Source organism: Chelonia mydas, chromosome 3, assembly GCF_015237465.2.
Source record: "Chelonia mydas isolate rCheMyd1 chromosome 3, rCheMyd1.pri.v2, whole genome shotgun sequence".
NCBI classification, from domain to species: Eukaryota; Metazoa; Chordata; order Testudines; family Cheloniidae; genus Chelonia; species Chelonia mydas.
Genome location: NC_057851.1, coordinates 175,005,043 through 175,023,184, shown reverse-complemented (window position 1 = coordinate 175,023,184; position 18,142 = coordinate 175,005,043). Strand labels below are relative to the sequence as shown.

At 43.1% G+C, this 18,142-nt stretch overlaps 1 protein-coding gene across 44 annotated transcripts in view; it reads right to left on the bottom strand.

Moving 5' to 3' along the window:
• NRXN1 (neurexin 1) overlaps positions 1-17,137 on the bottom strand; it is a 1,224,094-nt gene extending 1,206,957 nt beyond the window's left edge. For 38 of the 44 annotated variants that reach the window (XM_043543816.1, XM_043543819.1, XM_043543831.1 and 35 more), the window contains exons 1-2: positions 16,989-17,137; positions 10,692-12,238 (exon numbers count right to left, since the gene is read on the bottom strand). In XM_043543816.1, the coding sequence (XP_043399751.1) occupies positions 10,692-11,430 (739 nt within the window). In that variant the 5' untranslated portion in view covers positions 11,431-12,238; positions 16,989-17,137. Of the gene's footprint in view, positions 1-10,691; positions 12,239-13,445; positions 13,897-16,988 lie in introns of those variants that run through there. The other 6 variants (XM_037895902.2, XM_043543830.1, XM_043543843.1 and 3 more) reach the window with 6 other exon arrangements.
• Between the last annotated feature and the right edge of the window lie 1,005 nt (positions 17,138-18,142).

Genomic DNA, 18,142 nt, shown 5'->3' with positions numbered 1-18,142 from the left:
AAAACTGAAATTAAAAAAAACCCCAAACACTGCTTCTGCTCATTGCTTCTCCTAATGGCCTCACTGGCATAGAGGCAGAGAGATAAGCAGGGGGCTACATACCCAACTTTCCTCTATTCCCCTCCCATGACACTCGGGGCCAGCAGGAGTGGGGGAATGGGCAGAGTTTTGGTTCTGCATCCACCCAAAGCAGCAATTAGCACACAGGGGTAGTAATCAGCATGGGCCAAGAAAGAAAAGAGTTAGTCATGCTCTGTCCCTGGGGCGCTCGTGGGACAGCACAGCTATGTACCACCCCTTAAATAAGACAGGTTGCGTAGTCCTTAATTATTTTTGTCTGTAGTGACATAAGATCTGTTTGTACAGAATTATAATCTTCAGTAAACATTATGAACTAAAGAAAAGAATTATTTTCTGAATCAGGCTGATACCTTATTATATTCTACATTGTATCTCTGAGACAATCTGTATATAGCAATTTAATGATACTACAATATAAGAAGTGCTAGTTTCTCCCTACCTGCAGGAAACCCTATAGGAAACTTAAACTTAGGTGTTCATAAAGCATCATCTCCTTGAGCAACAGAGGAATTTGTGGGTCTGCAGAAGAGGCAGTGGGCATGGCCATCTAAACAGAAATGACATGAGATCTGCAGCTTTCAGGGCATCCAGGTGGGAGCCTAACACCACAGAACTGCTCCCATGATACCCTCCCCAAGTAGCCTCATTGTGTCAGGTGGCATACAGCTATTTGCTTCTAGGTTGTGCCAGTGTCTTAATCATCCTCACCCATCTCTAGTCCAATGAAGAAAGATGGCAAACTTTAGAGGAGCCGATGACAACAGGGTCAGCATTAACACTCTTGAGATTTTCCAGAGGAAATTCCACTGGTTTTCCAGGGAATTATGCCATGTAGAGCAGTTTTTCCCTTTTCTGACCTCATCTTCCCAAACACACCTCCGGACAACCCCAAGTCCCAAATGCATGGTGTTTATGCACAGAGGCATTTGTAGTCTTGAAAGAAGATGCTATATTCCTTCCCACTTTACCCTCCTCCTCTTGTGCCCATACTTTCCAGGTTAATAACTTAATCTTGCAAATACTTACATAGGTAAAGTTTTATTCATATGCAGAAGTATTCACAGCATTAGGCCCTTAGCTTGTATTAATGCGGTTTTCATTGTCTCTGCATGATTCAGAGGCTGGGATGATGACTCCTCTCTATGACATAAAATGCTCTTTGAAGTGTGCTACTCATTGTCTTATTTGCATCAATTAGGACTTGATTCTGCCAACTTTATGCATACTGAATCAATGCCTTTACTGTACAAGACTGGAACTGCCCAGGGTAAACCACTAAGCAGCAAATACTTACACATGTGTGCTAAGTTTATTTAGGTGAGTATTTTCACTGCAGTCACATGCTTAAAGTTAAGCACATGCATAAGTGTTTGCAGGATCAAGGACTCAGTTTTGAGAGAATTAGAATGTTAGTATACAGGGCCTCATCTTGTATCCCTGATTCATCTGATTATCTCTACACACATAAATAAAGATTTGCAGTCTATAGCTGATAATAAGTACTTAGGACTTATTTATTTATTTGTAAGATCCCTGAATTGCAAAGCTTATCCCTATTTTTATGGATCATACAGTATGCTTGCCTGGATATATTTTAATTTTTTAAGAATGAAAATATTCAAGGAGATTTCTGCTAAATAAATGTCATTTTTTATAAACATGTAAAATACATAAGACAAACTGCAAGGCAGAGTCAAGATGCACCTGAAATTAAGAAGTTATTCTGAAACTTTGGAACTGCTGTATATATCTCCAGTTGCATAGTATAATGTCAAACACTTCCTTAATGGCTGTACATGTATTCTTAACTACAGAGAGACTTTAGAAGAATAACAGGAACCTAGCATTTATGCTTTTAAGTAAAATGAGGTCAAAATCAACAGGGTAGTGCTTTTCATAAAATCTCATGCAATGGGCCACAGAGTAAGCACAGGTCTGATTTGGGTTACAGCATAATATAGTTAAGCATAATATACAAAATTCACAATCGATGGTGAGCAACAATGGCCATGTTGCTTCTATTGGATACAAGTCCATATCAAATTAGACCTGTATTATCACCAATATAAAAATCTCACTTCTGGTAAAGCACCTATTTTCCAGTAAACTACTGAGTCCTTTAAATTTAAAACAAAATTACTCACACAACTTTTCAGTTTATGCAATGGTTTGTAAGCATGATTTTTAAAATAATATTAATATTTTAAAATACTTGAATCTATGAAAAGACCTTCTCTCTATAGAGTTTCCAGATGAATACTACAACTACAATCAGAATCAGCAGTTTACTTATTTCACCCCAGACCTCCTCTCCTTTCATGTCCCCAGTTGAATATTATGTTCAGAATCAACAGGTTACTGGGTTTGCCATAATTCTAAACATGAGTCAATGGGACTTCAAATTTACTTTAATGGAAGTTGAGGGCTCTCAGCTCCTTGCAGGATTGCACCCTATCTACTATCTACCAGGACTACTGAATTCACTGCTTACTGGAGTCTAACTCAATGGCTCAAGGTTCAAGGCATGGCTAAAGTAACACAGGACAATCACAGTGATCTAAAACACTAGTATCTAAACCTCTCTTTATCGTAAAATACCAGCTTATTGCCTTCATACAAGCCAAACTAGATTAGCTGAATATGTTTGGTGTAACTCAAGAATGCAAGGATTTGTCTGGATGGCGGGGCTGCGCGCTCCTGCAGGGCAGCGCGGCAGCGTGTCTGGCTCCGGCCGGGCAGTGCGGCTGCCAGATATGCTGCTCTGAGCGGCATGGTGAGGGGGCGGGGAGTGGGGGGAAGGGTTGGATAAGGGGGAGGGGATCTCGGGGGGCAATCAGGGGACACGGAGCAGTTGGATAGGGCAGAGGTTCAGGAGGGGGTCAGAGGACGGGGAACAGGGGGGTTGGATAGGGCGTGGGAGTCCGGGAGGGGCATGTCAGGGGGCGGAGGGGGGCTGGATAGGGGTCGGGACAGTCAGGGGACGGGGGGATTGGATAGGGTGTGGGGTCCTGGGGGGCGGTTAGGGACGATCAGGGGATAAGGAGCGGGGTGGGGGGTTCTGAGGGGGGCTGTTTAGGGAGGCACAGCCTTCCCTACCCGGCCCTCCATACAGTTTTGGAACCCCGATGTGGCCCTCGAGCCAAAAAGTTTGCCTACCCCTGCATAGAGAGTATGCTATAAATGTACCGCTGGGAGTCTGGGTTCTCCTCTATGCTCTTAACACTGACTATTATGTCCTCATTGATGCACAGGGCAAGCCTAGAGCACGGTAATTTTGGAGAGGGTGGCAGGTGGGGAGTGTAACAGCAGTGAGGAAAACCGGATTGGCCAACTGCAACCCGGGTCTCCCCTGCCTATTAGCTCACATCTAGTATTCCACATATTCCAGCCTACCGAGTGGAAGAGATGCTATGCACAGTAGATGAGCAACATGCTGGATGGTGAGTTTAATACAGATGGTGGGGATGGGGAGCAACTGGAGAGCAAACTGATGAGAGCTGGCTATGTGGAATGAAAATGTTGCAGGATGTTAGAGTGCACGGCAAACCTTTGATTTCACAGAGGGGGGTTAATAATATAAGGTTTAATCCTTCAAAGGCTGAAGATCAGACAGAAAATCCCCACTGTTCCTGTGAGGTGGGTAGTTGGGTATCATTAGCCTTATCTTACAGATGGGGAAATTAAAACCAAAGAGATGATGCAGCTTGCCCAGTACTACACAGTACCAAGGCTGGCTCAAAATCTTGTGCTCCGCCCTTCTATGCTCATATTAGCTACTGACTTTTTGTGTATGTTGGTTATAATGGATACATCTGTGGCCAAGAGAATGGTTCGGACATTAATTTGAACTCACAAAAAAGTACTGCTTTCTAGCCTGACAAAACTGAACTTAAACTTCTGCAAGTTTGAATGCTGCACATTGCGATGTTGGTCCAGAAAAGTGCTATCTATGCTCTGAGATCTCCTGAATGGAACATAGGGAAGGAGTCAGTGGAGAAAGGATCAAACTTGGTGGGAAGAACTAAAACTATTTTATTCAAGGGGTAATATTAAAACTTAGCTTCCAGTTCAGTGTAATAAATAAACAAATAGCATCTACGTGTTTTAAGAAAAAAAAAAAGATATTCTGGATTCTGTCTGGCAGTTTTTTCTTTATTATGGTGGCACTGGCAGCAGCAGAAAAGTTATGGGTCTGTCACATTTCTAGCATAAACCCCATTTCTGAAAGGCTTATAACTCAGTCATCTTAATTAGCCCTCAGCTTCAGTTTTGCACACAAATTCTCGGTATACCCTTCACAATCCAGTAAAATCAAATTTCATAAATCATACAATTTTCATACAATTTTCACTTAGAATGTAGCAAAAGAGAGAAAATGCTTTTCTACACCCTGGAATGTTTTTGTGTGTTCCTAGTAAATAACAGCTCACTTTTTAAAAGACAACATATTCAAAGTTTACAGGGCCCTGATCCAACTGCCATTGTAGTCCGTTCAGATACTCCCATTGATTTCAATGGTTGCTGGATCAGGACCTTTATTTTAAAGTTATTACCAGGCACTTTTGTTATATATACAAAAATAAGCTAAAAGACCTAAATGTACCAAATACTAAAGTTAGCCTTTAATGACATCACAACAGCTATTTTAAATCAGCAGTCGTTACATATGTTGACAATTATACTAATCTATTATATAACTGGGAACTTCTGAATAACCAGCCTAATAAAAGCTCCTAGATAAAACCACTAGGATTGAAATTTCTTGCCATATTCTTCTAGAACCTTACTTCTCCATAGGTTTGCAATATGGACTCTCAAGTGAAATATCACATGCACTGGGGATTGGAACAGAGGGGAACATCTGCCCCACTATATAAAAAATATTGATTTTGAGGTACTAAGATTCATGCTATACAGTAAGGGGTCCTTTTTGAAGAATTACAATGCACGATTAGCAATGTGCAACAAGCAGCCCTCTTACAAGATGATATAAAACAGACTGTCAGTTTCTCGTAACCAATGACACAATATTTGAATTGCTGTGATGTTACATGAGGAACACACTGAAATCAATATCTTACTATGTAAAGTCCTGGCAAACAAACTAATGCATCAAATTGCATTTACAAAAACATGCAAAATCAAGCTTAAAATGGTATCATAATAGATCTATTTACATACTACTGAGTGCAAAGGATCCACTGTTTTCAATTTAATTAAAAGGGCTTGTGGGACTATTTTCCTAAATGTTTATTTTGTAAAAATGTTTTTATTGTAATTATAAAAAGGAAACTATTTTAAAATATTAAAAGGTGTTGATTTAGAGTAAATTCCAAGCTTCCTATAAAGCTATCCTTAACTCAGTCAGCTGTGGATCTCTATAGCACATGCTGCACTCATCTCACATTCAGAACACCCTGGTAGCCATTGACAGTGATGGGGATTCCACAGGCGGAACAAGTACAGATAATGTAACAGAGATGCATACTGAAGATAAGGGATCTGAAGGAGGAAGGAGGAAAATTTTGCCCATGGTAAATGTTATAGTCATATGCTGTGTTTTTCAGAGACCACAATATTACCTAAGAGTTCAATGAGGATGCAACGAAGGTGTCTATGATTCCCTCCAATGTAAAACTGAGGGCTCTCAAAAGACTATGGAACAGCTTTGCAGGCAAACATGCACCTTGCAAAAGTTATTAATACCGACATGTTTTTCATATTATGCTCAAAAGCAAGGCATGACAGGAGTGAAATTAGAACATGAGGGATTTCAGATGGGGACTTGGAATAGTAAATTACTTTAAAAACAGGCCAATATGGAGAAGCAAATATAAACACAGACTGGTAAAATATTTATTTTACCACCGAAACAAAAATATCTAAAGGCTGGCTAGTTTGAGCCATATGGGCTTGAATCACTGAAAAATCACCTCCACAGATGACAATCCACAGCTGGAATCAACTGCTGAAGATTTAATCATGAGGAGTCCCTTCCTATGAATGGCTACATAGTTATTCCTTATTCTTTCCCTTAACAGAAAACCAAGAGGACAGTCAAAATTAAAAACGAATGAATATTAACAGGAAATAATTTTTAATCCAAAGAATAATTATGTTTGGAACTCACCACATCAGGATATGACTGAGACAAAAGCATTAGCAATATTCAAAAAAAGAAGACATATATATGAAGATCACACTAGTAATTAAATAACTAAAAAAGTATGAGGGTATAACATTTTCTGGGGTGACCAGGAAATTTCTGCCAATACAAAGTATTTAGGTGCATTATGTGTTTGTTTTATTTCATCCTTCTTCAGTAGCATCTGGCATAGGCTACTGTCAGAGACAGAATACTGAACTAAATGATACATTGGACTGTTCTGGCTTTGCATATATGTTTAAATAAAATTCCTGTTTTGCTAGAATAATTCAATATTTTAAAAAACTTTCTTATTTCTAGGTTATGAATTTCCAAAATAAGGAGCAAAATAGGAAGGAGGGATGAAAGTTCTTGAACATAAATTCTCTTTCCTCTGTAGCTGTCCAGGATCCTAATTCACTTTACCAAAAATCAGATTTTAAAGACCAATCTTTCTGACGAATAGTTTTCCCCATCCCAGAACTAAAATGCACCAATTTTTCTTGATGCAAACCTGCATACTGTTAGTATTGAATAGAATCACTATAATAATTTTTATCCTAGTCATATCCCTCAGATAAACTTTTTATACTAACTTTTCACATTGTTCTTTGTATCAAGCCACTTCCATGATGTAAAATAAAATTTCCCTTGCCTATTTCAATAGCAAATTACATCCCAAGCTAATATTTTGGTGTTATGCATATGAAATGCAATAAGAGCAAAAATTAATGTCAAGTACACTTATGGTACTACTGACTCCATGTTTTCATTTTGGAAGCTTTGCAGTATTTGGGGACATGATGAAGTGCCCCACAATAGTATTTTTTTTTTATTTGAGTGTAGTGCCATAAATATTACTAATTATGATAAGGCACTATAAGAAAGCTAATCCATATTGAAAATATCCATAAACATGTGGAATAATATGCCACAAAGTTTCTAAGGCTATAACTGAGGGTTACAGATAATATTGGGCCAACTTTAAAAGGTATGGAGGATTGGGTCAGTTCAGATAAATGTCTGGAAGTTTGAATGCCTTTCTAACCTTTGGGCCCAATACCATCTATACTCAGGCAAAATGCCTGTCCTTTTGTTCTTACTTGGCCCAAAACTCTTACTGACTGAGGTCTTGAGTCTGTAACCTTGACTCCGATGAGTAATCTTTACTCAAGCAAGCAAGTAATTCAATTGAATCCAGTGTATCTAATTTTCCTCTCACTTACAAACTGGTGTAACTCAATTGACTTAAATGAAGCTACTCCTGAATTACACCAGCAGGAGATAGAGGAGTCAAACCCAAAGGGAATACTTATTTGACTAAAGATTTCTCACACAAATAAGGCTTTGTGAAATTTGGTACTTATATGGGAGTTTTGCCTCAGTAAAGGCTAAGAAATGGGATTTACAAAAGTGCCTAATATCCAGATCTTCAAAGGTATTTAGGCACTTAACTCCCAATGGACCTATTCAAAGTCAGTTGTTTTTTTCTTAAAGTTCTTAAACCTCATAAGTGCTATTGAAAATCCCATCCTAAGGACTGCAGAGATAGTATCATCTCAATTATCAAGACCTCTCAAATCTGCAAAATAGCAGTGGAAATTTCGAAAGAGCTATGTTACTATTGTTTTCCTATGGCCTAGAAATATCTCACTGTATTTTAGAACTCTGGCCTGAGCCAGAATACAAAGGTGCAGAGGTATACAAAATAACAAATAATGAAAAATAAATTTACTGAACTTTTTTCCTGTTCAGGAAAAAAATGCAACTGGACCTGTTTGGTTACAGTTTCAGATAAAAGAGTAAGGCCGAAGGAGATGAGAAGAGGGTGTACTATCCCTAGTCAAAAAAACATGAAAATGTAGAACCGAAGTAAAGATATCCATCTAGATTACTCCATTCCAAGTATCAATTCTGCATTCCTAGATTACCCCTTTGGGAAACTCACATGCACAAGAAATGCCAGATCTGACCCTTAATAAAGTTATTGGGTAATAGAATAAGTTATTGCTATAATTGCCATGATCATAAAGAATGTAAAGATCAATAGCAGGGATTTGAATGCACAATGGTATCACCTTCTCCCTCTTCATTTTCTGTGCCATCTAATTTCTCATAAGAAAAACAAGGTAATTACATAGTAGTTCAAATCTTTGAAAGTGGATACAAACAGCCACTATTTCCTTCCTCAAAAGCTGACAGGTTTGCTTCTGAATGGTTAATTAACAAATAAAAATGATACGCCCACTCCTGTCCCACTGATGTAAATGAGACTTTGGCCCTTTATTTCAATGGAAGCAGGATTAGGTTCTATATAATTATTCAGTACTGAGCACATATGTATTATGCTAAAATTATATTTCTTCTGAGTATTTTATAAGGCTTCTTAGAGATTACAAAACATAATGTGTAAAATACTAGCCCCTTTGAAGTCAATGGCAGAACTCCCATTGACCTCAGTGGGGCCACGATTTCACCCAAATGTTGGGCTTTAAAATGTTATTTACTACATAGTTTCCCTATTATATGTGTTAATCAGACATTTTGCAATATATATTGTTTCTTATTTGTTTCTAATATTAATAGAGTAATATGGTTTGCCTTTAAAAATACCAGCCATCATTTCATTTTACTTCCCTAACTTAAAGAAGAGATTTTTCACTTTCTGTTGATTCTACATGCAATTGTTTTATCTATATTAATATTTCAGTAAACTGCTTTGAGGTGTTAAGAGCAATGTGTGCCCAAATAATTTGTTTTTATAGAGTATTCTCATCTATTAATCTTACAACAATTTGTAATTGCCATTGTTGCAGTAATCAAACTGAAATACTTGATCATTTTCTCCATGATTTATAACAGGACCTAACTTACAGAAACAAGGAAACCTCAATATTTCACACATGCCTAGTGGTATCTGGTACCACATACACAAAAAATATGAACATTATTTAGATCAGTATAGAAGACGTTCTCATCCTACAGTATCTTGAATTATGTGTGAGGGAAGGTCCAAGTTTGTTACACTGTGAAACTATCCTTTATTGTTCTTTCATTGTAATGATATTTACAAATGTAAAAAGACTTGAATTTTTTTCCCAAACAAATGGCAGAGCGGAGATAAATAGCTGACAAAGTAAACAGGATGCAGAATGACTGTATATATAAGTACTGACACTAAGAACAGAAGGTGTTACATAATAAAGATCACCCACAAATAATGTTTTCTTCTTTTCTATGGTAAGTTAAATTTGATAAAAATGATAAAGGCAGATTACTCAGCCATAAATCTCATGCAGCTGCTCAATGACCACCTTCATTTGGCATACATCATGCCTATTTTACCTTCCTTTTATGTTTTTACATTCTAATTTTGATATGAAGTTTTATTATTTCCTTTAATATATTCTGTCATTTTTCATAATTCTCATTCACATACCCCTAAATTCTGTTCTAGATACACACACACACATTTTCTGTCATTTTACACAGCTGCAAAGTAGTTGCATGTGAACTAGCAAAATTAAGAATACTGTATTGTTAAAAAGCTCTAGATATGTTTGCAAAATAAACGTTGATGTTGCTTCAAAATCCCCAGTAATAATGGACACTGAAGATGAGTCTCATTTCCTAAGTGATTTATTTGTAAGCAAGAAACCAGGGAACATCTCCTTTTCTTAGCTCTCTTACTGGTTATAAATATTCAATTATTTCCCAGCTGTGGGGTAAATATTTTCCACTTCCCTTGTTACTCTCTGTCTATGTGACTGGCATTAGACTTGCTAAACATATTACAATACTGTGCATTCCCCTTGGTGTGAAACTATAAGCCCCTTGTTTAACTTTTTTCATCAGTTAAGGAATTTCACAAATAAATCACTATTTTACTTCAAGCATGTAGCAGACGCCGATATCAATAAATATACCAGTATGGAGGATGAATAAATCCAGGCCTCCCCTACCCCCAACAAAAAATAAACCCAGATAATTTCTCCGCTCTACCCACCAAAAATCAAATAAGGTCCCTACCTAAGTATAATTCTACATTACCCACTTCTTAAGAGTAAACTCAGATTGCCCTTTCCCCCACCATGAATACCCCATATTACTCCCTCCCACACCACAAATAACCACTAGGTCACCATCAACAGGAACAACCCTAGTTTACCATGAAGGAGAACCCCAGATTACACCCTGGCTCAAAAAGAATCCCAGATTACACTTTCCTCTCTCCCAATTTTAGAGAAAATAATTGCACCATATTCTGTCACGGAAACACTTGGAGGATGGTTGAGGGAGGACTGAGACATAACAGAGGGGTCAGGGATGAGGTGGGGAGGGAGAAAGTACAGATCAGAGGGAGAGAGATTCACTTTTATGGAGGAAACACCATGCAGTCTTTATTTGCTACCCTTCCCCTCCATTAAGGGAGCGGTTGGTAGGTCAAGCTAAAGTGAAGTCTTACCTTCACTGCAGTCCTTTCCCCGAAAGCCAGTTTGGGAGCAGTCGCAGACAGCCTGGTCATTGAGCACCGAGCAGATGCCACCGTTGAGGCAAACATCATCCCTGGCGCACAGGCGGCTCTGCTCATCATCCAGCCGCACCTCCTGACTCTCCACAGGTGAGGCCTGTGTATAGTTGACCCTGACATCAGTTATCCAGCCCTTGAAGGGCTCCCGGTCCTTCACCGAGGACAGCGTCAGTTTCAGGGTTGCTGAGCGCAGCTCGGGTGGGAGCCCACCCAAGAAGAGGCCACTGAAGACAGTCATGTCACGCCGTTTGGACTTCACTTCCACCCACTTTGCCTCAGTCTGGTCAATGAGCAGTGTTGTGTTCTTAAAATGGCGGCGGATGACCACAGTGTGCCAGAGGTTGTCATTGACAGATGTGTCAGTCAGCAGAGTGGCAGGCTCAGCACAGAAGATAGAGAAGCTGAGCTGAAGCCTCCCCCCTTGGGTCAAGATCAGCTCCAGGAAGTCACAGAACCCTTCATCGTCAAAATAGAGGACCAACCCACTGGAGCTGCGTGTCTTCATATTGAAGCTCATTTCACTCTCACAGCAGGCATTCCACTTGGGAAAGCGGGTCCATTGGCCTTCAGCCCCTGGGAACTCCAGACCACTGCCAAGCTCAGCCCAGCAGCCAAGCAGCAGGGCCAGCCACAGCAGGAGACAGCCCCCACGCTTGAGGAGCACAGCCCCCATGCTTCGTGGGATTGGGCAGGGGAGAGGGGGGCGTGGAGGGGGGAGAGGTGGTGGGGGGGCTGGAGCAGACAGGGTAAAATCTTTCCAGTCACCTCTCAGACTAGACAGTTGACTCACTCTTATTTCCCCTTTACACTGTGGTTATTATAAATGCCTCCCTGGTATGAGAGGCTCAGGTTGTGAGTGCCCAAGATGCACGTGTGAGCTGGGATCTCCTAGAAGGAATGACCCACGTGTTGCGTGGTCAATCTGGCTGAACTGCAAGAGATCTTCAGCAAAAAAGAAGGCACCAAAAGGCTTACTCACTGATCAACTTGGTTTCTCAAGAGGTATCTAGGGATGTATGAGTCAGCAGAAATTTTACGAAAAATTTGCCCACATTACCAACTTTGGAGTGGGGGGAAAATGTCAAAAAACCTTTCTCCAAGTGGATCCACAAACCCAGCAAGAATGCATCAGTATCCCAATGTGTGTGGACTTCTTTTTATATGTTATCCACCAACTGTATTTTCCCAAGCGTTTTTCCTCTCCTTTCTCAGGGAATAAATTACCAATTCCAGAGCTGCCTTCCTAGGACAGATCCTCCTGTCGGATCATGGACTGCCTGCCATGGTGTTATAGCAGCAGAAGCAGACCACAGGACTCATTGCTCATGGTTTCCTGTGCTGCCTCATTCCCAGTGGGGCTGGAATCCAGAAGCTGTCAAGCAGCTCAGTAGCTACTTGACATGCAAAGCGTGACAGCTTCTCTTCTATTCTCCTGTACAAGGCCAAAACTATGATCCAAGGTTTTTGTGTTTTTTTTTAATCTGCAAAGAATTAAAACAAACCAATATCAAATTATATCCTACAAACATTTAAATCACATGACTAATAATTTATCTGAGTTTATGCTTAACTGGAACCATTGTTTAAAGTAGGGAAAAGAAACTTGTAAATACATCTGGAGGTACTGAGAATTTCTGTCTTGTTATACTTATTATACTTATGCTAAAATAAGCTTTTTGTGCTATTGCCTGTGTAAAGATTGCTACTTACTGTTTCAAACACTGAAACCATTTAGTACCAGATTTCATTTTTGTAGGATTTGTTATGCTCAAAAGGAAAGGACTGTTAAAAGGCATTAATTATTCTTATTGATACCTGAGTTTCCCTTTAACTTAATTCATTTAATAGAATAGCTGCATCTGTGATACTATAGGGCAATATTAATGCATGCCATGCCAGCTAGCCTGGTTCTGATTATTTCCAGTATGTTTAAGAACATGTAAAGTAGATCAAACTCCCTGCAGGGATCAGCTGGTTTGAATTTATATGGCATTATTTTCACAGGGTGAGGCAGAATTCTAATGGTTTCTTAGAGGTGTTCTGAAAATTTCAAACTATATTTTTCTCTGCCACCTGACCTCTTTTGCTACTAAAATTATCTGTTAGGGCAGAGAAAATCCGAATAGCATCAGTTTTGCTCTTGACGTTATGCACAGTTCAGCTAATATCAGGTGTTTAATCCCTCTAGGCTAGGCTCCAGTATTTTGCATAGATACCCAATTATCCCTATTTAAGAGGGCACCCCCACCCCCTTTTTTTTTAAATGAACAATGTATTTGCCACAATCCAGGCTGTTCCTCCGAAGAGCTCTCTCAAGCCAAAGCATTCCAGGAGCGTTAAAAGGAGTGTCCCCCATATTTCTCTCTCTCCCTCTCCGCCCCCCCACAACTCCTATTTATATGTTTCCCGGCAGAAACATATTTGCTAATCGGTCCCTCAGCTTTTAGGGCTCTGCCAATGAGCACCCCTCCTCCCCCGCCCACCTCCATTCTCGTCGTGGGCCGGCAGCCGCCAGGCAGAGGGAATTTCAGCTCTACAGCTGGTGCTGAGCCTTCCCCACGGCTTTTGGGCGTGTGGCTCCGGAGCACAACCCTGCCCGAGCGGACCTTCCCCGGGGCGCTCACACCCCGCAGCCCCACGCGCCCGGTGTGTGCAGAGCCGCTAAGTGCCCCCCACCCCACACCTTACATTTTATTTGCCTCCTCTCAACTTCAACGATGTTTGCTTGTTGCTCCCCAGAGGAACCAGCACCCCAAGGGAGCAGGGGGACTGGAAACTTCATGGACAGCAGCGACAGCGACTAATCGGCAGTCACCTACTGCGAGCACCACGCAGTGAAGAGCAGGCGGGCAGCAGCGAGGCTGTCCCCGGCCTTTGTTACCCCCTAGTCGGGGCCAGCCGCTGGACGATCAGAGACACTGGGTAGCGCCTGCTGGAAACGTGTCACCCCAGGAGATGGCAACCCCAGGCAAGCCCCAGCCGCCTCCGCCCTGCTCATGCCTGCCCCAGCCGGGCATGGAGCGTCCGGACACAGCAGCTCAGGGTCCAATTAACGCCCTTTCCTCGTATCCAACATTAATTTATTGTACCGCATTGAGCGGCTGCTCCGCACGTACCGGCCCCGGTCCTCGGGCTTCAGCACCCGAGGCAGCTCAGCCCTGCCCGGCCTCCTCCGCTCGCCCCGCCCCGCCCGGCTCCTCCCCTCCCTGCAGCCGGAGACCGAGAAAAGATTCCCCTACCCAGCCCGCTGCTGCCCAAGCCGGATAGACCCCGGCAGGTCCCGCCGCTGCCCGTCTACCGCCACGGCGTCCCCTGCCTCCCTCCCTCCCTCCCTCCGTCCGCAGCCCCCAGCCCTCCCCCACTCGTGTTCGGAGGGGGGAGGCGTCTGTGTGTGTGCGTGACTGGAGGGTCCGTATGCGGGGGGGGGGGGGGGGGGGGGGGGGGGGCAGTGTGTGTATGTGACTGCGAGTCTGGGGGGGGGGGGGGGGAGAATAGTGCGCCTGACTGTGGGCCAGTCTGAGGGACTTGGGGGGCGGGGTGAGGGTGTCAGTGTGTGTGACTGTGCCGCGGGTCTGTTGGGGTGTCAGTGTGTTTGTGACTGTGGATCTGTGGGGTGTCAGTGTGTGTGTGACTGTGGGTCTGTGTGGGGGGGGGCAATGTGTGTGTGTTCGCGGGCGAATCTGTGAGGGTCAGTGTATGTGAGATTGTGGATCACCTGTATGGGGGGGGTAAGAAGAAATGTGTATGATTGTTAGGTCAGTGCGTGTGTGAGAGAGAGACAGCAGCAGTGTGTTTCTGTGGGGTCAGTGTGTGTGTTTGTGTAGGGGGGTCTGTGTGGGTAAGAGAGGGGATCACTTGCGGGTGTCAATTTACTATAGTACTTGTGTGAAAGCGTCATTGTGTATGGGACATTGTGTGCGAGAAAGAAAAACGGGGTAATTTTGTGTCTGAATGAGCCGGATCAGTAGGAGGTTACTATGTGTAAGTGAAGGGAACGGGACGAATGTGTGTGTTACTGTATGCGTTTCTGTGTATGTGTGTCTAGGACTCGAAAGGGATGTATGAGCGGAGGAGCCTTGTGTGTGCATGTGACATTGTGATTGTGGGTCCTTGTGCGACTGATGGGGCACTGTTTGTAGATTGGTTTCATATATGTGTGTGAAAGGGACGGGTGGAGCTTTGTGGGGGTTAGTGGATTAACTGTGTGCGTGGAAGTGGATTAACTGTGTATGGGGGAGTCATTTTTTTTTGTTTTGGGGGGTCGTGGTGATGAGTTGTGTGTCTGCATATGTATGGAGGGGAGAAGTGAAGAGTGGGAGAGATTGTGAGCATGTGACACCGTGTAAGAGAGAGAGAGGTGTGTGCGTGGGGCGTGGGGAGAGGCGCAGGGGTTCACTATAGGGTAATTGTGGTAATTGTGTGTGTGTGTGTGTGTAGCAGGAGGGAGCCAGAAAGGAGGGAGGGAGTAGTGAGCGTAGGGAGGGGATGATTGTGTATGTCAGGTGGGGGCCCAGGAACAGGGGTTCAGGAAGGGGCACAGGTGGGTGATTTTGTGTATGTGGGGGAGCCACATGAATGGGGTTGATTATGTGTGGGAAGGCGTCCTGTGTGTGTGTGGACACCAAGCGAGGCGAATGTCCAGAGGGAGTGTGAAAAAAGCCTGTATATGTATGTGTGCCCGTGTGTTGAGGGGGAGGAGGGATGTACAGCAGGAGTGGTTCAGTGTGTAGTGTGAACGTGTAGGGAAGGTGGAGATCAGGAGGAGGAGGACGGGGGAAACGACCAGCTGGTGTGTGTGTGTGTGTGTGTGTGTGTGTGTGCGCGCGCGCGCGTGTGTGCATAGGGAAGGGGTGAGCTGGGAGTGAATGACAGAGCGATGCCTACAGCTGTCAGCTAAGAGCTACAGAGCCAGGGGATCCCACTTGAAGATCTTTTCTGGATGAAATTGATGACTCTGTCTCTCTCTCTGCCTATCTGTCTATGCTGCTTCTCTCTCTCTTTCATACATATATGCACATACCACAACAACAGGGGAAAGAAAGAAAGAAAGAAAGAAAGAAAGAAAGAAAGAACCCTAACTGCTTATTTATTATGACTGATACATTTCATATACTATCGATAAACAGCATAGTCAGTCTGTCTGTCTAGTCATTTTGAAAGCAGGAGAGGCAGCTTTATTATAAAAGAGGGCAAATTACTTAGCATACATGTTCTAAGTGGGCTCTCGGTTACAAGACCTCCCCCTCATAGAAAAAAAAAAATAAGGTGAGAATACTGGATATTGTTGCTCATCGGTTAAATAAAATGCTTTCCTGCCTCCCCTTCATAACCATTTTATTCTTTAAAAAATCTGTTTTAGTCACAGATGCCCCAGCTGAGCTTTTTGAAAGGAGAGACACCCGTAGGTCAATCAATCCTTAATAAATCGCAGGTCAGTATGCATATACAACCCTTGGCGGAATTCCTTATTGTATAAATATCCATATGGTTGTCACTTGGTGCGGGGAAGACCTAGAGAGTTCACAAATTACAGGATGAAATAAAAGGATCTGAAAAACAACCTTGCTTCAGCTAAAGAGAGAAGCACTCTAATTCAAAAGCAGTCTTAACAGCATCATTAATCATTTTCTTTCATTTCTGCTAATTTCTAGAACCAAATTCTTTCCTAAGCGACTGGAATGATCGATTTTGCTACCCGTACAGTCTGCAGTTATATTTATTTTAATATGTGTGTGATATAATTTCTTCCCCTCTAAGAACGCAAGCCATCAGCAGGGACCTTAACAGTTTCAAACCTATATAAATGCAACGGGGTGTCCTCTTTTTCTGTCTCCCAAAGAAAAACGTCCCAAAATATCAATGCACTCCCTGCATACGCCCGCTGTTTCTGTCACCGCCCCCCCCCCCCCAATATCTTCTTTTCCATTGCCGCTCTGACTTCACACATTTAATCAAAGCAGCAGACACAGAAAAATTGCGGAAGATTGATTTCATTTTTTGAGTCTCCAAACCACTAGTCTGCCTTGCAATTGATCATAAATCACCGCATCCAACCTTTAACTTACTACCTCAGTTCCACCATCTCATCTCCTTGCCATCTACCTATTCAAAACGCTGCACGCAAACCAACCAGCCCCTTGTGCATCCGACAGATCCAACCTCTGTTAAATGGGGGCTTTCCTCCCGAACCTCCTTTCCCCGTATCCCACAAACCAGGAGCCAGCCATTTACCTGCATGGGTTTTCTCTTTAGCTCGTAACAGAGCTCGAAGCATGTGTCGGTCAAAGAGAATTTCCTTAGGTCTTTGAATAAGGCAAGTGCAGTTGCCTTTTCAGCGGCGTCAGGCTGGAGCTTCTATCTCCAGGAGGGAGGGAGGGGAGCAGAAAGGAGGGGACGGTCACATGACGCCTGGTGCTGCCTGTCTGCAAGAGGAAGGAGGAGCTGTGCTCTCTGCAGCACCGTGGACAGCAGCATCTCCCTGCACAGACTAGCCAGAGCCATCACATCAATCTGAGCAGAAAGACCTGCACCTTTTCAAAGGGGCCAAATGCCTCCCAGGCGTAAACACAGCGGAATCAGGGGAGTTGCACCAAGATGTGAGCCTGTCCCTAGGTGGCTGTAAATTCTTCAGGACTCAGTTTGTATGGATAGGAGTACTGAACTCTCAGACCAACTTCATAGCCTTTCCACAACAGGCACTGGCTAGCCCCGCCCGGTGCTGCAGGGCCTGCCATGCTCCTCCACAGCTCAGCCTCTGTCTGCAGGAGACAAAACTCCCACCCTGTCCCTCCAATTCCACAAGGTTAGCCTTTAGGGAGTTCCAGGACACTGCATTAATCCCCAGCTCTTGCATTCAGGCAGTACCCCACATAGTATCTAGAACCCACAGCATTTTCAGTATCTTAGGTGTGGGTAACAAGGCCAGTGGCCTTTATTCTCATCTCCCATTATGTTTGGGTGGCTGTGGGTGAGTCTGACCTTTCCTTGGGTCTTTGGGGAAAGTCTGAGGCCCTTCCCCTATCTCCTTTCTTAGAGGGGCTAGCACTGTAAGGCCTGCTGCCTCAAAGCCAGAGGGAATCTTCTGGCAAATGAGCCCCTGGCCCTTTTCCCCTCCTGTAGTAACAATAGTTAACTCACTCTGAGCCTGGTGGAGTGGCAGCACGCTATACATAGACTTTCCCCCTGCTCTGGAAACCCTGCCCAAAGTGGGGAGGGGTATGGATGCTGTTTCCTGTAGCCAGACTTCTTGAGAGAAATTTGGGACCCCAGTACATCATGTTTGCTGTGCCCCCACCCCCTCCCATTTTACTTTATTTACTCAGATGTTACTGACATTTGGGGAGGGGGTTCCAGAGCTTGGGGCCCTGGTACAGTTGTTTCCCCTT